At 48.0% G+C, this 23,205-nt stretch overlaps 1 protein-coding gene and 1 pseudogene across 6 annotated transcripts; one reads left to right on the top strand and one right to left on the bottom strand.

The window, feature by feature from the left end:
• Window positions 1–4,647: 4,647 nt before the first annotated feature.
• On the top strand, window positions 4,648–18,611 carry ESYT1 (extended synaptotagmin 1). Of its 6 annotated transcripts, none has more exons than XM_068972143.1 (31): window positions 4,648–5,095; window positions 6,707–6,748; window positions 6,919–7,053; window positions 7,161–7,234; window positions 7,352–7,424; window positions 7,580–7,669; window positions 7,876–7,931; window positions 8,527–8,650; window positions 8,738–8,914; window positions 9,034–9,116; window positions 9,407–9,455; window positions 9,585–9,671; window positions 9,775–9,867; window positions 10,096–10,167; window positions 10,345–10,431; window positions 11,569–11,718; window positions 12,263–12,415; window positions 12,554–12,730; window positions 12,883–12,965; window positions 13,087–13,135; window positions 13,471–13,560; window positions 13,683–13,778; window positions 14,031–14,102; window positions 14,200–14,286; window positions 16,159–16,299; window positions 16,379–16,533; window positions 16,639–16,737; window positions 16,820–16,951; window positions 17,029–17,134; window positions 17,495–17,544; window positions 17,718–18,611. In XM_068972143.1, exons 1-31 carry the CDS (start codon window positions 4,700–4,702, stop codon window positions 17,755–17,757), a joined length of 3,318 nt encoding a protein of 1,105 aa, XP_068828244.1. In that variant the 5' UTR covers window positions 4,648–4,699; the 3' UTR covers window positions 17,758–18,611. The 6 variants fall into 6 exon arrangements, with proteins under 6 accessions (XP_068828244.1, XP_068828243.1, XP_068828242.1 ...); XM_068972142.1 differs by having other exon boundaries at window positions 10,066–10,167; XM_068972141.1 differs by having other exon boundaries at window positions 7,161–7,424.
• A 1,724-nt stretch (window positions 18,612–20,335) lies between these two features.
• On the bottom strand, window positions 20,336–21,292 carry LOC138078940 (large ribosomal subunit protein uL30-like; annotated as a pseudogene).
• Window positions 21,293–23,205: the final 1,913 nt, after the last annotated feature.

Genomic DNA, 23,205 nt, shown 5'->3' with positions numbered 1-23,205 from the left:
AGATGTCATGCCAAAATGGAATAAAGACCCCATTCTCACATAGCTTGGGTGAGGATGGATGAAGGCCAGTGAAGAAGGGTAGGAGCCCAGAGCAAGATCACATGGGGCTTCAGGGAAGGTACTTTGTGGGGTAAAACCATTGGAGCCACCTCGTCTAGTTTAAAAATAGTCCCATCCATTCTGGTTTCTATCTGCATGTACTATCCCCAGGTTGCCTTAGTAACTAGGGCTCCCAGGGTCATTTAGGGGGACAGGTACTAAGGAGGGTGGATGTGCTGGGAAATGGGAATGGGATATGTGTCGACAGATCCTTCCCTTATTCAAACAGAGCAGGGCAGGTGGCAGTTCCTCTCTTGAGTTGTTGACAGCAATGTCCCTCCTACCGTATCCTTTTCTCAGTTCCCAGTGCCTTAAGCCTTCAAGGCTTAAGAGGTGCTGGGGAAAGGAGAGTTCTTCTGGGGACACAAGCCTTGGGGTTCATCCCTTACTTCCCTCTGCTTCCACATAGGACCACAGAAGTTTTAAATCCAGTTGAGTCAATAAGGCCAAGGGTCCCAGTAGCCAAACCTCAGTTCCTCCTCAGCTCATGGCTGATGTAGGGGAAACAGCTCAGGGGAATAGTCTAATGGGACAGTGGATTTGGGGGTAGAGAAAGTGATCCTGGTTTATTCTTCCCCCATCGTATCTCGTGCTACCTCTTGCTCTTGTTTGTTGGATCATTCAGTATACACCTGGGATTGGAGATGGTGGGCTAAGTCAAGGCCAGTCATTTTTAAAAAGGGGAGGGGGTGCAAAAGACTGAAGATGGGCAAATACTGAAATACTGTTTGTGGATTCTAGAAGCCACACATTGATAAGCTTAATGTTGATTTTCTGATATAATTCTGGATTATTAAAGAGATGGTTTATGAGCATTTAGACAAATGTGATCATAGATACCAACATGAATTTGTCCTAGCCAAACTGATGAGCTAACTTTATTTTTTTTCCAAGTATCTCTAAAGAGGTAGAGTTGGGAAACTGTAGATGTTGTATGTATTTTTTAATGTGCACCAGCTAAAGACCACCAAGAATATACCTACAGTTGAGTAAGTTGGATGGATTTAACACTGTGATGATGGAGAGAGGACACCATGTGGAACTATAGTGTGTCTTGCAAGAGGATGTTAGAAAGGACCTATAGGACTTGGACTTTCATTGAGTTTGGAGAAGGTTCAAGGAAATAGAGCTTCACTCTAAACTGGGTGCTGTTAGGGAAGCAGGGAAAATTGTATGACTGGGTATCTTATCTAGAAAAAGGACAGACTAAAGTGAAGCTGAAACTGCAATAAGTAATGAAGCAGTAGTCACTCGTTAGCTGGGAGAGGGAGATGTTTGCAATTTAAGGTTTGCACACTGACCTCATTTAGCCCTTAAACAAAATTGTGATCTTGGTTTTTGTTTTGTTTTTTTGACTCACTTCATCACAATCATTGAGTACCCTTGTCTGATGTTGGTGTTTTGTGAGATTGTCCAACAGTACCTGTGAACCCGGGTCAGCCCCCTAATAATTCCAAAGGCCAGCTGTGTCAGGCCATTTCCCAGATGGCAGAAACTGCTTTCCTCTTTCTCACCTAAGTCATTGCAGATAAGAATAATTATGGGTCAGTTAATAGTAGAATTTGATGGAATCAAAACCAAACGTTTGTGCCTAGTAAATGTTGATGAGCATATCCATGTTAGAGATATACCCAAGGGCTATATTTTTTTCATTGTATAAAAATATGAAAAGCCTACTCACCAACATAAAAAAAAATACTAAGTAATTCTGGAAATGTCAGTAACTTGGATTGACTAATCTGAAGTGTCAATTTCGATTGACTCTGCCCCTAAAAATTACTTGAACCTGCCTGAGAAATGTAGAGCTCTATATTAGCAATAATTCACATGAGAGCAACATGGGACTTCCAACTGGCTGCAAAAAAATTAAAATATTCTTCATAATAAGGCAGTTAATATTACGAGCCTGTTGTGTTCTAGCACCTTTCTAGAAGCTCCATAGGATAGAAGAACCATAGTTGTGCGTTGTAAACATAGTAGTTGTACCATGTCTGTCTGACAGGAGTCAGTTCTAAAGTATTGTGTGTTCTTCTAAATAGTTTTTAGAGAAGGCCATTGGCAAACCAGTGGGGTATCTGGGAAAAAAAATTGATAAGACCATGGGTAGACCCCATAGATGTCTTCAGATATTTGAAGGGCTACCTAATAAAGTTCCTGTCTTGCTGCACAAGCAGATAGTTCTAGAAAATAGCTAACGTGAGTACTTAACATAAACCTAGGCACTGTGCTTGTCACTTTACATGCAGTATTTCATTGACACAATGGGCATTATTATTGTACTTGTTTCCCAGAGGAGAAAGGCTTAAAGGTTATCTACCCAAAGTTCCACAACTAGTAAAGAATGGATCCACGAATCTCTTCAGATAGTCTTGACTCCAGCTTGGCATAAGATAAGTGCTAATAATACAGCCATCCAACAGTGGGACCACTACCTTCCAGTAACTTGTAAGGAATACAGAGGAAGTTTCCTCAAATTTTGTTGCCACTGCCATCTTGAAGAGTAGTCAGGGACCAGGTTACCATTTCCAACCCTGGGAGGCAATTGTAATTTACATACAAAGGCAGAATGCAAAACCAGGAAGTCTCAATGCTCTCCTCCCTTAGACACTTCCTCTAACAAATGACCATCCTTTTCCTGTTACCCACTTACTGCTTATCACCACCAGGTGGCACCTGGGCAGCAGAATTGTCAATGGGTGGGGACCCACCCTGTTTACTTGTTCTGGTGCCTGCATTGCAGCTGCTGATTCTGTGGTTGCTGGGTGCCAGTTGCGAAGAGACCTTCCTGAGGATGAGCTTTTGTTCTCCACACACTGTCTTCAGTAGGAGGGTCTGATCTGGATAGGATGAGAAATGGGAAAAGTTTGGAAAGGAACTTCCATAAGTCACGCTCTTCATCCCCCAGCCTAAGGGACTCCTTCCCTCTACTCCAGTATTTGGCAAATTTTAGTTTTATTAGAAAGGTTTTCCTCTAAGGATGTTCATCCATTTTCCTGCTGTGGTTCTGTTTCATCAGCTGGTGGGCAGACCAATCATTCTTACTTCCTCCAAGGAATCAGAAATAACCCCTTGAACTCCTTTTATACCTGCTCATCTCAGGATATGGAAAACATAGACAGAAAATTGTTCTTTATACAGTTCTGCAGATTGAAAGAAGCAGTTTAGTTACTGTTTCAGAGAAGTACAGAAAGGGAAGTGAGAAAATTTAAGGGAGGAAGGCTGGGCAGGGATAAGTTTTAAACAGCTTTAATGAAACATAGCCTGATGAAATCTATGCCCTGCAGAGCTAAATAAAAATTTTAACAGCTGCAAATCAAACAGTAACACAAGCCCCACATATATTGCATTAAAAAGTAATCATGGCCAATCCGCCCCTCCTGGGCTTTCAATCAGCCCAGTTTCTAAGTCCCTAGACAACACTTTAAGTCCAGTTAACTGGTAACAAGAGTCCTCATTCAGTGTACCCTGAATTTTTTCATTCCTAAACCTACACAATGCAGTGTAGCACTGAATTCCACATCTGACTATATTCTAAACCTTCCTTGTAACACAGGCAAATGAGAGAATTGTCTCATTACTCTTGATTATCCATTTTAGTGTCCTAGTGGTTCCTCAAAGTCAGAAATTCTTGGAAAATATAATCACTTCTGCTACAGCTAAGCCCCCATCTCCCTTTGGATCCAGTTTAGTTTTAATCTCTTTAAAATAGAGATGACTAATTCTTGGAGGCAGAATGGACATACTTGGAGATTTCTAAAGATAAAAAAACTTCACTTCCTATTCACCCCTGCTTTCCACCCCACCCCCAACTCCTTGCCTGAAGTCTGAATTATCTAAACTCTACTTTTCAGACTTTCCAGTTTTTTGTTTTCCAGAGGCTGTCATTACATAGACGAGGCAGAAGACTGGGAACAAGATAGGGTAAGTCACTGAACACTTTCATTCCAAATAGGGTAATTTCCTTTCCTTTTGTAAGGACAGCCAGAAAAAAAGTGGAAGGATAAGGAATATGCTTAAAGAATGAAAACAAGGAAAAGGAGACAAATTAACACGTAGGAATCCCAGACCAAGTTCTACCAAATCGTCTGAACAGAGTGGAAGGAAATCCCGACCCTCCATAACCCCTCAACTTCGCTACTCAATCTACCTCTAAAACCGAGTAATTAGCGGTGCGGCTCCGCATGACGTCATACCACAGGCACGCCAATCCCACGTGGGGGAGCTCCTGGTCCCGCCTCTCCGCTTTAAGTGGTAGCCACGCCTCCTCCTCTTTTTAACTAATCATATGGTAGTCTTTAGCCTTTACCTCCTTTTCCCGCCATCCCGGGCCGCCCATCTTGACACTCAGGTCCAATCAGGAAGGTCCTGCTTCTCCCGAGCCCTTTCCCCCTCCTCGCGGAAGGGGGCGGGGTTTCGAGCTTTTGACTCCACCTTCGTCTATGCGGTGCGGACCAACCCAAATAGTCAGAACGAAGGGGCGTGGCTTGATATCCCCTCCCCCATTTTGGGGTTTATGGTTTGTAAGCCGGGGAGCTAGTCTCAAAACTAAGCAACCTCTATCTGATCTCTGGGTTGGGCGGGTCCTCCCTGAGGTGGCAGCATGGAGCCCTCTCCTGGAGACGGCTCCAGCCCCAGACCCAGCCCGGTGGACCAGCCCTACCCTCCCTCCGACCCCCCTGACCAGCCCCTTATTGCTCACGCAAAGCCAGAGCAGAGTTCTGGGGACCAACCTGCTGGCCCAGGAGCGGCGGGTGAGGCCTTGGCGGTGCTGACTTCGTTCGGGCGGCGGTTGCTGGTGCTGGTGCCGGTGTACCTGGCCGGGGCAATGGGACTCAGCGTGGGTTTTGTGCTCTTCGGCCTCGCCCTCTATCTGGGCTGGCGCCGGGTCCGCGAGGAGAAAGAACGGAGCCTTCGAGTCGCGCGGCAGCTGCTGGACGATGAAGAACGGCTTACGGCGAAAACTCTTTACATGAGCCATCGAGAGCTACCTGCCTGGGTGAGCGACCACCTTCAATCCTCAGTGCAGAATAGCCCCCCTTTAGCGCCTCAGTTCGAGGGCTCTCCCTATCTTAAAGTCAGCTCCCCACCTTGGGACGATGAGCCCCAGATTTACCCCTTTGGCCAGCTAGCCGCCTGCTTGCTGGGACGCGCCACTCTTGAGAGCGACTATCCACCCCCTTCCGCACGCCCGGATCCCGATTCTTCCACAAAATCAGGACTTCTTCCTCCACGCTTAGGCAAGAACAGTAATAACATCTGGGAAGCCCGTCTCAGGCGTGGCTCTTCCTCCAACCTACCATTCCAATGCCCCTCCTTGTTTCTGGTGCCATTCACTCTGCTCCTGGGCATCCCCGTTCCGGTGGCGGCTCAGAGGGTTTCCTCCTTTTTCCTGTCTTCCCCAAGACTTTTTTTTTTTTTAATACCCATTTAAGGCCATAAGGTTTTTCTCCCCTTTCCCGCTCTTATCCTCAAGTACCCTGAGACCCGCCCTGGGAGCACTGACCAGTCGAGGCCCCGCACCTGGACAGACCCTCCGACCCTCTTCTTCTTTAGCCTGGGGTGGCTGGGCCATTGAGCAGCGGAGGCGGCTGCTGGACGAAGGGCGGGGGTGCTGGCGGCGGCGGCGGGGGGGGGCGGGGGGCGCATGCGACTGCTGCAGTGCCCGCTGCCGACACTCCACGGCCCCTGGCCGGCCCCACCCTTTTCCGGACTGCGGGCTGCGCTTGCTGGGTTGAAGCCAGGACCCGTTTTCTTCGCCCCCTCTGCTGTGGTGAGGGGCCCGGATGGCTTCTCTCAGGCCTTGCAGGTGCCCAGGCCGTTACCCAGCCCCTCCCGGCCCCTCCCTTCCCGCTCCTCCCAGCACAGCTGCCGGTCTGGGGGAAATTAAAGTTGACACTTGGCAGACATAGCCATGCTTCCCAGACTCTGAACTAGGGAGGAGAAAGGGGGAGCAATGGTCCCACAGGACTTGGAGCCCAGGCAGCAACTGTTTCTGTTTCTCCTCCTCATCAGAGAAATTAATCTTTGTCCTAAAGCGACTACCCCTCCTCCTCCCCCAGTATAAAGCACAGGTACACTTCCTTTCCATGAAAGGAGTCACACTGATTAAAAAGAAAGAAGACACCAGCCTGGGCCCAAATAGCTCTTCTGGCCCCTCCCTAACTCAGGAGCCGCTTCCTGCATCACCTCTTGGTGTAGAAGCAGTGGTTCCAAGGGCAGAAGGAAGGCTGGTAAAAGGAGCCAGGATCCCAGGATTTCCTCCTCAAACTCTTACTTGTCAGGACCTTCCCCTCCAGAAAGAATGTGCTCTTCTCCTCCCTCCTCCTCTCCGCCTCAGCAGCTGTCATCATTTCATACCCTGGAGCTATCTGCAAAGCAACTTTGTGTGGCCAACTCTGTTGGCTCCCTTTGTTAAAGAGATCTCAGTGCCCCCCAAGCCCAGTGGAGGACTGAATCCTCAAGACATCCGGCTCCTCCCCCAACCCCCGGGTGTGAGGAGGCCCTGTCACACTTAGATGTTCTCAGTGGGCAGCCAGTGGGCATCTTAGCAGGGAACCACAAGCAAAGGATAGGCCTCATCACTATCTCCATTTTTTTCCACCTCCAGGTCAGCTTCCCAGATGTGGAAAAGGCTGAGTGGCTCAATAAGGTGAGGGTTGATTGTCCTGGTTTTTGTTTTCATGAGGGGGAATAGGGTTTGTCTGTCTTGCCAGACCCTGCCACACTTCAATTCTAGCCTCCCCATGGGGAGGATTCTAAAGGAAATTGCCTTTAGAGGGAAAGCAAGGCTCTTCTGTGACCAACTCCCTTTCCTCCCAGATTGTGGCCCAGGTCTGGCCCTTCCTGGGCCAATATATGGAGAAGCTTCTCGCCGAAACTGTGGCCCCAGCTGTTCGAGGATCTAACCCCCACCTGCAGACATTTACATTTACACGAGTGGAACTGGGTGAAAAGGTACTTGTATAGGAGGGGAAAGAATGGAAGGGAAGAGATCGGGACGGGGGAGGCAGGTGGCCTAAAGGGGTCTTTCCCTCCCCTCTCAAGCATTCATCTCTCTACAGCCACTGCGCATCCTTGGAGTCAAGGTTCACACTGGTCAGAGCAAAAAACAGATCCTGCTGGACTTGAACATCAGGTCCTGCCACTTGCCACTTTTCCCGGGTCCCCTTCCTGGTCATTCTGACTACTTTACTCCCCTCACCCCACTTCAGCCTAGGACTTACCCTCTGTTCTCTTTCTCCCCAACACCCAGCTATGTAGGTGACGTTCAGATTGATGTGGAAGTGAAGAAATACTTCTGCAAAGCAGGAGTCAAGGGCATGCAGGTAGGGCACACACCTGGGGCCTCCACAAGAAGCCTTTCCCTGGAGTTTCAGTAGATGGGGAAAGTGGGAGGTGGGGAAAACCAAGGGTGAGGAGGTCTGGGAGGGGGAAAAGACCTTTTCTGAGGAAAGGCTTTATTCATCTCTTCCTTCCCCAGCTACATGGTGTCTTACGGGTGATTCTCGAACCACTCATGGGGGACCTTCCTATCGTGGGGGCTGTGTCAATGTTCTTCATCCGACGCCCGGTAAGAGAACACATCCAGGAGCGGTAGGGAAATGCGGGAAGCAGAGAGGACTGGGAGGCAGAGGATGGCCACCTCATCTCCCCAGTGGGGAATGGGGGAGGGAACTGACACGCAGGCTGAGAACTGGCAGGGAACTGGCAACAGTTGCATGGGAATGACCATGCCCCCATGTGTTGTGTCCTGATCCCCCCGCTCTTTGCTTCCAGACCTTAGATATCAACTGGACAGGGATGACCAACCTGCTGGATATCCCAGGACTCAGGTATCAAGGACTTACAGAGCACCTGCTAAGTGTTCCAACCCTGATTTGAAGGTTTAAGAGGTACAGAGCAGTGAAAGATGCAGCCTGGAGACCTCCCTGGTGGTCCAGTGGCTAAGATTCCGACCTCTCAACACAGGGGGCCTGGCTTCCATCCCTGATCAGGGAACTAGATCCCACATACCACAACTAAAGATCCTTTGTGCCACAACTAAGACCCAGTACAGCCAAATAAATATTAAAAAAAAAAAAAATGCAGCTGGTTTCGTCCAGGAGCCTTGACCCTAGTTGGGGAGCTAAAACAAATACTCCTGAGAAGCTTCATACTGTGGTTTTTCTCCTGTGGAGACTGCATTTTGGTAGAGAATGAAGAGGGCTATGGGATCCTCAGCAGGGACAAAGGGAGAAAGAAGAGCTGGATGGCAGCGAGGAAGGGACTGAGCAGGAGGTGGAAAATGAGGGTAGAAGAGTAGCGAAAAGGTATTCTCAAGAAAGACCTTCCCTCTAACTGTAGGTCTCTCTTGGGGGTGGGAAACATAGTTGGGGGTGGGGAAACAGGGACCCTCATGCTCACCTCCTTTTCCACTCCCCCATTCAGCTCCCTCTCTGACACCATGATCATGGATTCCATCGCTGCCTTCCTTGTGTTGCCTAACCGATTATTGGTGCCCCTTGTGGCTGACCTTCAAGATGTGGCCCAGTTGCGTTCCCCTCTTCCCAGGGTACGGCCTCTCCCCCTAGATAGAGCCTTCACTCAGGAACCCTGTGGTGGGTCTTTAATTTCTCACAGTCTGACTCCTACCCTTCAGGGCATAATTCGGATTCACTTGCTGGCTGCACGAGGGTTGAGCTCCAAGGATAAATACGTTAAGGGCCTGATTGAGGGCAAGTCAGACCCTTATGCACTTGTGCGAGTGGGCACCCAGGCATTCTGCAGTCGTGTCATCAATGAGGAACTCAACCCCCAGTGGGGAGAGACTTATGAGGTGGGAGAGCCAAGGCGTGGGGGGAGCATGGTCAGGTGGGGAAGTTCCAGGAGGTGTTGAGAGAAGATGCTGATTGGATGCTGCTCACCTGCAGACCCTTATCCCTCTGTGTTCCTCAGGTGATGGTGCATGAGGTCCCAGGACAGGAAATTGAGGTGGAGGTGTTTGACAAAGATCCAGACAAAGATGACTTTTTGGGCAGGTGAGACTCTGCCTATGTTAGGGGTCTAAATCCCCAGGGCCACTGACATCCCAGAGGTAATCTTTTTCCAGGCCAGGGGAATAGTAATAATTTTCTTTCCCAACTTCCTACCCTTCATCCCCACCATGCACACATACTTAAATACCTCCTGAGTGTAAGAAGGGAGTCTGAGATCTGCCAGTTATTTCTGGGTGAGAAGTGGGCCAATGAATGACATTCTGCTAATTATAACACTGTCTTCTTTTTTCCCTTTCACTGCCATCATTACCACCACCATCCCCTCCCCCCAGAATGAAGCTGGATGTAGGGAAAGTATTGCAGGCTGGAGTAATGGATGAAGTAAGTTGAGAGAAGAGGAAGATTGTGGGTAGTGTCCCCCATTGTGTAGACAGTGGTTACTGCATTGGTGGGGAAGGAGCTGGGTGGGTATCTGATCTCTACCTCACTCTCTTCTACCTCTCCCTCCAGTGGTTCCCTCTTCAAGGTGGGCAAGGCCAAGTTCACTTAAGGCTAGAATGGCTTTCGCTTTTGCCAGATGCCGAAAAACTGGAGCAGGTAACTACGGTGCAAAACAGGAAGCTAGCAGGGGAGAAATAGGTAACTAGAAGTTTGGGGGACTGAGTGGATGAAGGTCTAACCACTACCACCCCGCCGCCAGATTCTACAGTGGAACCGCGGAGTCTCTTCCCGCCCAGAGCCCCCATCGGCTGCCATCTTAGTTGTTTATCTGGATCGGGCCCAGGATCTTCCTGTGAGTGTGGCTTCTGAGGGCGGGTGACCAGGAAGCCGTGGGGTCAGCACTCCCACACCCTCGCTTGCCCCTGCCCACTCTGCTCCAGTAGCAACAGCACGTAAACATGAGGACTCCACAGAAGGGATCAGAGTCACCTCAGGGGAAAGACTCTGATGAGAGCCCACCTTCCTTCACTGAAACACAAAAACAACCAAGATGATGACTTCTGAATTCTCCCACCCGCAGCTGAAGAAGGGGAACAAGGAGCCCAACCCCATGGTACAGCTGTCAATCCAGGACGTGACCCAGGAGAGCAAGGTGAGGGCCAGGACAAGGATACCACTGTTGGAGGGATTGTGTGTGGGGACAGGAGGAGGGGGGACTGTTCTTGGGATGAAGTGTTCCCTTTAGGCTGCCCATAAGGGCAAGGGTTTTCTGGAGAAACAGAACTGGTACTGGGCCATGTACCCTTGACCGAGTCCTGCATACCTCCAGGCTGTCTACAGCACCAACTGCCCAGTGTGGGAGCAGGCCTTCCGGTTCTTCCTGCAAGACCCTCGAAGCCAGGAGCTCGATGTGCAGGTGAGAGTCACCTTCAGTTCCTCCTGGATATGCTATTCTGTCTTCCCAGGTCTGCACCATTTCTTCTCTGCATCTTCTCCTTTGATCTCTTATTTTCTTGGGGTTTTTTTTTGTTTGTTTCAATGTGTGGCTTTCCAGGTCATAGTTCCCTGACTAGGGATCAAACCTGGGCCCTCTGCAATGAGAGTATGGAGTCCTAAACCACTGGACTGCAGGGAATTCCATGATCTCTATTTTCAGTCCATCTACCGAGACTCTCCACGTCTTACACTCTCCACGTTTCCCCACCCATCTCTCTAGCCTCATTCTTACAATTGAGAACTGTGTACTTCAAATGAGTGATTTTTGTGGTTTGTAAATTATTCCTAAAAAAAAATTTTTTTTAAAGAGAAGAACACTGAGCACTAGTTAGATACCTAGCATTTTTTTTCTGGCATATTTTAAAGTTTTTTATTTTATATTGGAGTATGAAATTAGAACAACATTGTGTTTCAGATGTACATCAAAGTAATTCAGTTATACATATTCATATATTTTTCAGATTTTATTCCCATATGTTATTACAGAGTATTGAGTATGGTTCCCTGTGATACAGTGTAGGTCCTTGTTGATTATCTCTATCACAGTATGGTAGTGTGCATATGCCAGTCCCAACCTCCCAGACATCTAGCACTTTTAAGGTCATAGAAAAAGCATGGAACACAGTATCTGCTGTCATGAAACTTACTTGCTAGTTTCATAGAGGAGACAAATGTATATAAGGAAAGATGATTCAGCATTAATCAGTGGGAGTCAAATACCCAAAGTATAGTACTTCGGATGGCTGGAGAAAAAGTACAGAGGCTGGAGTAACTAGAGAGGCTTTGTGACAGAAGTTGGATTTTCAGAGGGACTGCAAGTATCAGTAGGATTTAAATAGGCAGAGAAGAGCAGAATGAGAACTTGGCCAGGCAACGAGGCCAGAAAGAGCAGAGGAGGGAAGGGACTGTGGAGTGGACAGAGGACTATAAAAGGATGGCCCGGAGTGGAGCAGGTTTGTGACTGGCACAGAGTGAAGCTCCAGCCACGTCATCATTTCCATAGTGTACCTCCCTGTTCCCTAATCTTTCTCCCCATCCCCTCTTCCTGTGCCTACAGGTGAAGGATGACTCCAGGGCCCTGACTTTAGGGGCACTGACCCTGCCTCTGGCTCGCCTGCTGACTGCCCCGGAACTCACCCTGGACCAGTGGTTCCAGCTCAGCAGCTCTGGCCCTAACTCCCGTCTCTACATGAAACTGGTTATGAGGGTATGGAGGTGAAGAAAGTGCTATGGGCGGAGAAGGGCCTTGTGGATTCCTTGTGGCATTAAGAGTAAGGAAAGGTGACTTGTTCCTGGGTTTCAGCACACGTGCACACGCACACACAGACACAGACACACACACAGACACACACACACACACACATACACAGACACACACACACAGACACACATTAAGGAAAGGGAACTTCCCTGGCGCTCCAGTTGCTTGACTCTGCACTGCCACTGCAGAGGGTGCAGGTTCAATCCCTGGTCTGGGAACGTGCAGCCAAAAAAAAAAAGAATCCTCTGCGATGAAATGAGCTAGTATATGTGGAAGCATCTAGAAGACACACAAAAAGTTTGTTGATCTAAATGGGGAAAGAGATGGTGTCTGAGTATGGTGAGTATGGAGGGACCCCTCCAGAGATGAGCCCAGCCAAGGCAGGGACCTAGTTTCCCTGTCAGAGCCCCTGAGGCCCCACATACCTTGCCTGCTGATGGCTAAATTTTGATTAGCCGCTTTGATTCGACAATCACTCTGTCCTTCCCAGCTCTTATACTTGGACACATCACAAGTGCGCTTCCCTGCTGTGCCTGGTATTCCTGGGGCTTGGGACCTGGATGAGAGCCCTCAGACAGGCAGCAGTGTGGATGTCCCACCTCGACCCTGTCACACTACTCCTGACAGTAGCTTTGGGACGGAGGTAAGTCTGTATCCAGATAGGACTAGGCTCTCTTCGCCCACTGTAGTCCTCTACATGTGTAAAACCTGTTTCAAGACTGGGTCTGACCGGTATCTCTCTTTGACTGCCATCTGACGTCCCCATCTGACCCTTTTGCAGAATGTGCTTCGGCTCCATGTATTAGAGGCCCAGGACCTGATTGCCAAAGACCGCTTCTTGGGGGGATTAGTGAAGGGCAAGTCAGACCCCTACGTCAAACTAAAGCTGGCAGGACGAAGCTTCCGCAGCCATGTTGTTCGGGAAGATCTCAATCCCCGTTGGAATGAGATCTTTGAGGTCAGAATTGAAGGCTAGAACTCTTCCCAGTCCTGCCCCATCTTTCCCCCACCTCTGAAAATAGTCCAGAAAACTTCCGGGGTTCAGTTGACTGGAGGGGGAATCCAATCATTCGGAGAAGAAAAGAAATGATTCCACAATTTTCCCACTAGGTGATCGTCACATCAATCCCAGGTCAAGAGCTCGAGGTTGAGGTTTTTGACAAGGACCTGGACAAGGATGACTTTCTGGGCAGGTGAGAGGGTGAGGTCCAATGAGGAAGGCAAGCTGGGTCTTGTAGACCAGGACGTCTGGCCTTGTGGGGAGAGACTTGGCTCTTGACCATAGACCTTAATTTTAATCCTTCTACTCTACAGGTGTAAAGTGAGTCTCACCACAGTCTTAAACAGTGGCTTCCTTGATGAGGTAAGCATGACATGAGAATCAGCAATCCCTTGGGACTTACCTGGCGGTCCAGTGGTTGACTTCACCTTCCGGCGTGGGGCGTGTGGGCTTGATTGTTGGTGGGAGCTAAGATCCCGTATGCCTTGCAGCCAAAAAACCCCCCAAAATAAAAAACCTCAAAAAACATTAAAAAAAAAAGAAACAATATTGTAACAAATTCAATAAAGGCTTCAATTATGGTCCACAGATGGTATATTAAAAACAAAGAATCAACAGTCCTCCTGATCCAGTTGCACATCTCATTCTTATGGTCCCTGTCCCACACACTCCAGTCTTAACCCTGCCCACTTCCGCAGTGGCTGACCCTGGAGGATGTCCCTTCTGGCCGCCTACACTTGCGTCTGGAGCGTCTGACCCCCCGCCCCACTGCTGCTGAGTTAGAGGAGGTAAGGAAAGATGCTGGAAGAAGGAAAGGACCCAGGGTGGGTCAAAGTAAGCTCTTCTGTCAGCTTTCAAGGATATGCCAGCCCTCCAGAGTATCAGTTACCACCCCCCAGTCCTCCCATAGGTGCTGCAGGTGAACAGCTTGATCCAGACCCAGAAGAGTGCAGAACTTGCGGCAGCCCTGCTGTCTGTCTACCTGGAGCGGGCTGAGGACCTGCCGGTGAGATCTGCTCCCCACGCCCCATAGCTCCCAGGCCCTTCTATATCCCTTAGGTTTGGATGCTCCTGGTGTATTTGGAATAGTAAATTCCAAATTCCTCTCTCCCAGGGTGGTGCTGGGATGGGAAGAATTGTCTGCCCAAGGCCAGGAGGGTGGTGGCTGTCAAGTGGCAATAGGGACATGGGCCGCTGGCTATGGGGCAGGGGATCTGCCTTAACTGGGACACGTTTAAGACCAGTATTTTCTTTCCAGCTCCGAAAAGGTACCAAGCCTCCCAGCCCTTATGCTACTCTTGCTGTGGGAGATACATCTCATAAAACTAAGGTACTGTATTGGAAATGCCACAGGACTAAGAATGGGAGGGCTGAAAGGAATAGAGGAGAAAATGTCAATCACTGAGGATCCTCCTCATCTCCACCAGACTGTTCCCCAAACGGCCACCCCCGTCTGGAATGAGAGTGCCGCCTTTCTCATCAGGAAACCAAACACTGAGAGTCTGGAGTTGCAGGTACTATAAACTCATCCTACAAACATTTACCAGATTGCTGTCACAGTCCAGGCACTGAACCAGGCACAGGGCCTTCAGAGATAAAAGAGCTAGTTCTAATCTTTTTGGAGCTCATACTCCTTTTAGGAGAAAAATAACCAGAGAATACTTCCAGACTGATAACTGCTGAGGTAAAAGGCAGCGAGGGGAGAAGAGGAGGGAAAGGTGAGGGTGGGTAGTAAGAAAGGCATCCTTAGCTTAAGGGTAGATAGGCCCTGACCAGGAAAAGGAAAGGAAAACCCTTCAGGCTAAGAAGGGAATGGAGGCAAATAATATATTATGGAGACAGGCAGGAGCAAGATCACAAGAGCTCTTAAAAATTATGTTGAGAATTTAGATTTTATCCTAAAGGCATAGGAAAACACTAGAAAGAATGAGAGATGACATCCAGACTCATATATTATGAAGACTGTTGATGTCAGGGTAAAAGATGAGCTGGAGGAAGGCAACACTGGAGGCAGGTGGATGAGTTAAGAGACTGTTGAGAGTAATTGAAGCAAGAATTGACAAGGGCCAGATGATATTTGGCTGTTATTTTGACATGGAGGGGAAGAAGGTGGGGAGGAGCAAAGAACAGTCTAGGTGTTAACTCCTGGGTTTTTAGTGTGGATGGACAGATAAAGGTGCCATTGCCAACAGAGGGAATGCACAGAGCAGGAATTTTTGAAACTGAGATCTCTGAGGGCCATCCAAGGGGAGCCAGCCATTCGGAAGGTAGATCGCTGGCCCATCGTGGGGTTCCTTCCTCTCCCTCTTGTTTGAGCATCATGAGCAAGCAACAGGTAGTAGCTGTAGTCACAAGCATGAGCATGATCTCTCAGGGTGTGTGTAGAGTGAAAAGGAGACAGACAAAGGTGGGATATGCTGGGCGCTGCAACAGATGAAGGGCAGATGGAGAGTGAGAGCCCTGAAGTACACTGGGATGCTCACCAGGAAGGAGTGGGTTATAGAAGCCACGGGAAGTGACCAAGGGTTATCGAGAGGTAAACTTAAATGACTGAAAACTATTCATGGACTTTGAAAACCAGGAGGCACTGATGATTGGAACAACTTTAGGAGCTGGAATGGAGTAGAAACTAGATTCCAGTGCGTTGAAGGGTGACCAAAAAGTGATGAGGTATGGGAGGTGAAGAGAGGATGGGGGAAGTTAATATAGGAGTGCTGGACTCTTTCTGGAGTAAGGAGTCAAGAAATACCTTCCAAAGTTGATAGAACAGTAAGTAGAGAATTACATGAATAGAAACCAAAAGAACTTAAAGTAATGCAGCTATTAACAATACTGACAGAGGTAGAGAAGAGATAAATGAGCTCAGTTAATCATCTCGCACAGTAGAGAATCGGTAGATAATAAAGCTGGCAAATTATGAAATAGAGGTATAGGCATGTTAGTTTAGTTAGAAGTGTGCCAGTATAAAGAAAATAGGAAGCGCTCTGGGGTCGAGTGTGGACATGTGGGTAGGAAGGGCAGGAAGCAATTTCATTTTTACTGTACTTTTCCCCACCCTGTGCAGTTATTACTGGGATAATTTATGAAAGCTGAGAAAGTAAAGATCATACAGTCTATTCTGGTTGAAAAAGGGAAGTGGGGCCAGCAGCAACTATTATCACAGCTTCCCTGCCCTTCATGAAGGGGAGTCTCTCACCAAAACCACCCGAATGTCCGAGCATTTGGACCTGGAATGCCAGGATTAAATCGCCTCTCTCCCTTTATTGACCATGCTGCAAGGCTTGCACTGGGATCAAACCTGGGCCCCAGCAGTGAAAGCGCCCAGGCCTAACCACTGGGCTGCCAAGGAGCTCACTTCTCTTGATGACAGTCCTATCGCTTCACAGGTTCGGGGGGAAGGCTCTGGCACGCTGGGCTCGTTATCCCTGCCCCTGTCTGAGCTCCTTGTGGCTGACCGGCTCTGCCTGGACCGCTGGTTTACGCTCAGCAACGGTCAAGGGCAGGTGCTACTGAGAGCACAGCTCGGGGTGAGTGTCAGGAGACATGGTAGGCGTGGGGAGGCGGGAGCAGAGGGCTGTGTGGCTCACGACCTTCTTGTCTGTCTAGATCCTGGTGTCCCAGCACTCCGGGGTGGAAGCTCACAGCCATAGCTACAGCCACAGCTCCTCATCTCTGAGCGAAGAACCAGAGCTCTGGAGTGGACTCCCTCAGGTCACCTCTTCAGCCCCAGAGCTCAGGCAGCGCCTAACACACAGTGACAGGTAAAGTGCTGGGACAGAAAGATGGGACTCAGTTGAGGATGTGAAGGAAAGCTAAAGACTCCTGAGGCACTGCCTGCTCCCAGCGCTGTCTCCATCTCTCCATAGTCCCCCTGAGGCTCCAGCCGGGCCGCTGGGCCAGGTGAAACTGACTGTTTGGTACCACAGTGAAGAACGAAAGCTGGTTGGCTTCATTCACAGTTGTCGGTAAGACCCTATCTGTCCACCCTCCAGGTTCTACCTGTCCCCCCTCTTGGGTGGCCTTGTCACCTCCTTCCTCCTGTCACAGGGCCCTTCGACAAAATGGACGGGATCCCCCCGATCCCTATGTGTCACTGTTGCTACTGCCAGATAAGAACCGGGGCACCAAGAGGAAGACCTCACAGAAGAAGAGGACCCTAAATCCTGAATTCAATGAGCGGTCAGTCAGTGGGCTTTCCAGTGAAGAGATGGCAGGCTTGGGAAGGGCCCTGCCCCTAACGCCCAGTCCTTCCTCAGGTTTGAGTGGGAACTGTCCCTGGATGAGGCCCTCAAGCGAAAGCTGGATGTCTCTGTGAAGTCTAGTTCCTCCTTCATGTCAAGAGAGCGTGACCTGCTGGGGAAGGTAAGAGGGCAGGGTAAAGGTGAGAAAGGTTGCTGGTGGAAAGGCTGGTAGTCCCTGTCAGGGAGGAGGCACCCTGGAGATGCTACTTTACAGATGGACTTTATAGTACTTTACTACCCAGTTTGGAGAAGCAAGTGGCAACCCACTCCAGTACTCTGGCCTAGGAAATCCTATGGACAGAGGACCCTGGCAGGCTACAGTCCATGGAGTCACAGAGTTGGACAGCACTTAGTGACTCAACAGCAAACACCACCACCCAATTGCCTCTGTACTGGTTTGGGACCTGGAGTGTGACAGGGTAGGACGTGGTTTTTGGAGACATGAAAAGTAACATGTCACCCCTGCTATTCTCCAACACAGGTGCAGTTGGACCTTGCTGAGATAGACCTTTCCCAGGGTGCGGCCCAGTGGTGAGTACCTGATGAGCTGGCAATGCCCAGGATGCTTAAGTAGGAAGGAAAAAGGATGTAAGCCAAGCTGAGAACCACTGATCTGAAGTATAAGAGCCCTAAGATCTTGTCTCATTTATAAGAGAACACAAGAGTCATCTTTTCACCTGAGCCTTCTCTGCTCATTCCCACAGGTATGACCTCATGGATGACAAGGACAAGGGCAGCTCCTAGGAGCCAGGGATTTCTGCCTGACTGCTCTGTCTCCTTCCCTCGCCTCTTGCTGCATCACCGCCTCCATGTGATGAGCCTAAAGCTTGGGGCCTGAGGGCAGAGCCTGCACCACTCAGTCCTCTCCCTTCCCAGGCCTGTGCTAGGGCCTTTGCGCAACCAAAGAGGACCGTATGTTACCCTCTACTGCACGGCCTTTATCCTTCCGGGCTCCTGGGGCAGGGACGTGAGCTGGCTGTTTGCTGCTCCGCCCACACATTCTCCTTTCTGCCCAGCTCCTCAGGGCCTTCTGTGTCTGTGCCTGGCCACTGGTAGCACTAGCAGTGGCATTAGCTTATGCCAAATATAGCTTTTGGAAAGACCTTTTTTCTTTGATTGGATGGTCTCCTTCCCAAAATCAGCAGTCAGGGAGAGAGGAAAGGCTAACCATGCACGCTGAGCACCTCCTAGACCACTTCATGCAGCAAGTGCACCAACCCAACCCCATGTCTGCGTCCGTACCCACTTCCTCCAGCCTGTCCCGAAGATGACACCTGCTGTGTTGACTCAGGCCAGCCAGTCTCTGGATGGCTCTGGAAAGAGATTCATCAAAGCCTTCAGGCGGCCAGTGTCAGTCACGGTGTGAGCCTCTAGCCGGGGCATACACAGGTCTCTGGAGGACTCGGGACAGCATGGTCAGTATTTGTCAAGCGCCTCAGCTATTCAGTCACTGTCTAAAACTGAATCTCCTAGTTTTGTCCCAACTCTGCCAATCCAGTGTCTCTTACATTAAACCTTATACTCAAACCAGCTGGGGCTCTTTTCCTTAAGGGCAGAGAATCCAGCCTACCCATCAGGTGTTTATTCCAAGTGTCAAAAGCCTTTGTTCAGTTCACAAATCAGGTCTGTTTGTTTATATTTTTAACTGATTATCAGTTATTAAAAAAGCTGATTTAAGGATCTGCAGTGGTGACATCAACCTCGACTCCTGGCTCAATACTGATGGCTCTGTCTTATTAACAGTCTCAGAAAGGACTGGGCACGTCCATGAGTTGTTTGTGGATCCTCATCAGAAAAACAATTCCAAGTTGTAGAATGTTGTAGTTATTTTCCTTGTAGTTATTCTCAGAGTTTTGGGCGGCCTCTGAAGCAGGGTTTGAGAGTCTTTCCCTTTGCATCTCTGATCAAGTCAGCATGTACCTTCTCCAAAGACGTTATGCTGCAGCTGCTTAGAACTGGAGTTAGATTCTTAGAACCTCTGGTTCCTGGAGTCTCTCTAAGATCCAGGCCGTGGGGCAGCTTTTGACTGACATGTTCCTCCATGAGAGCAAGGAGTGGGGAGGTAGGCACAGGTGGGCCGGAGCTCCCTGCAGCTGAGACTGTGTCTTCCTGGGAGATCAAGTCAGGTTCCTTAATGTTCAGAACCTACTGTGGTTGCAGCCAAGATTGCTGGTAGTGCTGAGGGTGCTCATGTGACCTGTGTGAATTCACTGAATTTCTGGTGAGATTCATTCCCAGTCACAGTGATGACATCTATTACACATTCTCATCTTCTGAGCTTTCCAGGGAAAGGATTCCTAAAGCTGGTGAACCGGGGAGCTCTGTGCCACGGCACAGAGTCAAAGATGTTCAGTCACATCCAAAAGGGCTTAAGGCCCACCTAGTGGGCAGCTACAGGAGAAATATTTTATACGCATTCAAAGCTGCTCACCCTTGGGGCTCTTCCTGGAATGCAAGCTACAGAAGCTATGCCCTATTCCTTCTAACTACCATGTGAAGGGAAAGTGAAGTGGAGGAAGAAGGAATTACTGAAAATTGGGTCACTGAAATAGGAACTTGGAGATTCCATAACTGCTTCAGGGGGGCTTTATCATCTTCCTCTGAAATCTTAGGATGCTGTCCACTGGGAGGAGAGGAAAGGTTCAGGAAAGAACTCAGTTTGGAGTTGTCAAAATCCACCTTATCAGCAAAAGCTAAATTTAAACTCTCTATGCCATCAACTCAGCTCCAAATTTTTCCAATAAATCCCTGGTATTCACTGATGGTTCTTCTGCCATCTCTACTTCCTTCCCATCAACATAAGAGCCTTGGCCATGAGCAAAAAGTCTCTGTTGCCCTTCCCTAAACCCACAGACTTAACAGGTGAAAACCCCAAAACACAGGGCAGAGGAACTTATATTTCTAAGGTTTCTCATCTTATTCAATACTGGGCATGTAGCCCAAGGTCTGCTGTTATAGCTGGCTTCCGGGATCTTGAAATGTGTGATTTTTTAAGAAGCACTCTTTACCTAGTTCATCACTTCCAGGTAATTACATTTCCAGAAAACTAAAGGACATGGCACAAATTCTCCCATCCCAGAAGGGTCTCTACTCTTTCCCAACCTTTTTAAGTTCAGAATACATAAGAGAAGGGTTATTGATCTACATACTATTAATAAACACAAGATGAGACACAATTTAGTACACTGTTGTGCTTATATAAAATGAACTAAGGGTTGTTAATCACAGCAACTACACAAATGCCAATTTGGTTTTTTTTTTTTCAATTTGTTTCAATTGTTTATTAATTGACCAGATTACAAAAATAATCCTGGTAGATACCTTAGTTCATCCTTCTAATAAGCCTGTTGATCTGGTCTTCCCTGTTGCCAGCATCTCCACCTTCTACAAAATGGGTGGTCTTTTTCTTCATTCCACCTTGTGGAGAAGGCAATTTAAAGGGCCACAGGAAGTTGTTTGCTTCTTTGAAACATTTTCCAACGGTATAGATCTCATGAATCAGATCCTCCATGCAGATGATTCCATATTTCCCAAGAGATTGAGCAATCAATGCTTTGTCTGTCAGGGCAACTCGCTTTTTGTTGATTTTGCCATAACCACGCTTGTAGATCAATTCATTTACAGACTTCAGATTTGGGTACCCCCATGCCACCTCATGCAAAGAGTTGACTCATTGGAAAAGACTGATGCTGGGAGGGACTTGGGGCAGGAGGAGAAGGGGACGACAGAGGATGAGATGGCTGGTTGGCATCACTGACTCGATGGACTTGAGTCTGAGTGAACTCCGGGAGTTGGTGGATGGACAGGGAAGCCTGGCGTGCTGCGATTAATGGGGTCGCAAAGAGTCGGACACGACTGAGCGACTGAACTGAACTGATGCAATGTATGGCTCCACAATTCTCAGCATGTTAACTGATGCCTTGTTGAGCTTCACAAAGGTGCCACTGAAGATCTGCAGCACCTTTCGAACCTTTGGGCTCACACCGTTGATACCTCTGATCCTGATGACAAACGCCAATTTGGGTTCCGTGGGTACACAGAAGTTGCCGGCTTTTCATGCCATCCTAGCCATTCGAATTTCAGTTCTGTACATCTGCCTGTATTCCTTGTGGTAATGCTTAGCGTTTTCATAGATAAGCTTCCTCCTTGCCTTTCGAAGCATCTTTTGGGCAAACTTCTTTCTCAGTCGCTTGATCTTAAGCTCTGCAAAATTCCTACGCTTTTTCTTAAGGGTTTCTGGCACAGCAGGAACCTTCTTTTTCTTTTCTGCACCCTCCATGGTTCCAGCTGGGAAAGAGGCCAATGTGGTATTTCTTAAACAGCTGGCCATTGACAGGCACACATGACACACTAGCTCTTCCAGAGAAAGGGTAGAGAGGACAGCACATGGGTACACTGTCTCTGGTGTTTACAAATACTGCCCTTTTGGAAGATGGCTTTATGGGCCCAAACAACATGCTGTAGTTAGCTGGGTGTGCCAACACATCTCTCTACCCAACAGCCATTTGCTCCAGAGCATTCTTGGTGGCACTGTGCCAGCCCCAAGGGATTAATCACAATTGTTTTTGCTGGATACTCACTTTCCCAGACTCCGCTGCAACTTAAAGAGTGGCTCTGTGACCAGGCTGTGGTCAATGAGATGTAAGAGGAAGTCACCTGGGGATGGAGCGTCAGCAGTAGAAAGCCCTTGTTGCTCCCTCCCTTTCTGCTGGGTTCTTAGTGGAAAGGTGCTATCTGGAGCTGCAGCAGATTTAAGGCCTGAGGTCACTAACACAATTACAGGAATAAATAGTTGTTAAAGTAGGATTATAACCTTTTTTTCCACTTAACACATAATAAGCATTTTTACACTTCATTAAATATTCTTTGAAAATATAACTTGTAACCGTTACAACATGTACAGTTCTATAGAACGACTGCCCCATAGTTAAACTGATTCTGTATTGTCAGAAATAAAGGTAGTTCTGTTATTCACTGTGGGAACACACAAAATTCATTTTTGGCCACTTGGTGTGGCTTGTGGGATCTCAGTTCTCCCATCAGGGACTGAACTCGCCACAGCAGTGAAAGTGTGCAGTCCTAACCACTGGACCACCAAGGAACTCCCTAATGGCAGTATATTCTTCCAAACTGCATTCTAAATGAAATATATGAGTTTTCTACTCCTACCAGCAATACACATATTTTCCTATATTCTTTAGATATTACAACATAAAAAAAATCTTTGCCATCTGATGAGCAAAATTTTGCCAATTTTACAGATTTTCCTGTCTCTTCCCTCACTGTCAAATTACCAATTGTCATTTCTTGGTGAAATCAGTAGGCATTCTCTCCAGCAGCAATGCCCCTACCTATCAGTTTTCCACTCCTGGGTTAGGATTCAGATAACATTTGTGAAGCACTGCACTAGCAAGGGTACTGAAATGCAAAGGTAAGACTACCCTAAAGAACTAAAAACCAATCTGACACCAAAAGCAAAGGCTAGAAAGCAAAAAGAAACAAATGGGAATGCATAAAACTGAAAAACTTCTGTAGAGCAAAAGAAACAACCAGCCCACTGAGTGGGAGAAAATATTTAAAAATCACTTATCTGATAAGGGAATGATATCCAAAATATATAAAGAACCCATACAAGTCAACACAAAAACCCATAAACAATCTTTTTTTTTAATGGGCATAAGATCTAAATAGACATTTTTCCAAAGAAGATATACAGATGGCCAACAGGTAAGTGGAAAGGTGCTCAACATCACTAATCACTGGGGAAATGCAAATCAAAGCCACAATAAGATACTACTGCATACCTGTCAGAATGGCTATTATCAAAGATATGAAATAAGGGTTGGTGAGGATGTGTAGAAAAGGGAACCCTTGTGCACCGTTGATGAGAATGTAAATTGGTACAAACACTACGGAAAACAGTACGGAGGTTTCCTAAGAAATTAAAAATAGAACTATGATCCAGCAATTTCACTTCTGAGTATTTTTCTGAAAAAAAAAAAAAAAATGGTTAGAGGCCCATTGCAGGACACACCCTCTTTCCCCAGGGGGTTTCTGTAGCAAGTTTTCATATTCTTTTCAAAGGTTTTTCTGTGTTAATGGTTGAAGAAAAAAAAGAGGCAGAGTAGGCAAGCCACTTATGCATGATGTAGAGAGCTGATGATTTTTTTTTTAAAGGAAAACAATTTGTAA

Source organism: Capricornis sumatraensis, chromosome 4 (assembly GCF_032405125.1).
Source record: "Capricornis sumatraensis isolate serow.1 chromosome 4, serow.2, whole genome shotgun sequence".
NCBI lineage: Eukaryota > Metazoa > Chordata > Mammalia > Artiodactyla > Bovidae > Capricornis > Capricornis sumatraensis.
Note: the sequence above shows the minus strand (reverse complement) of the source record. Positions and strands in the feature narration are given on the sequence as shown.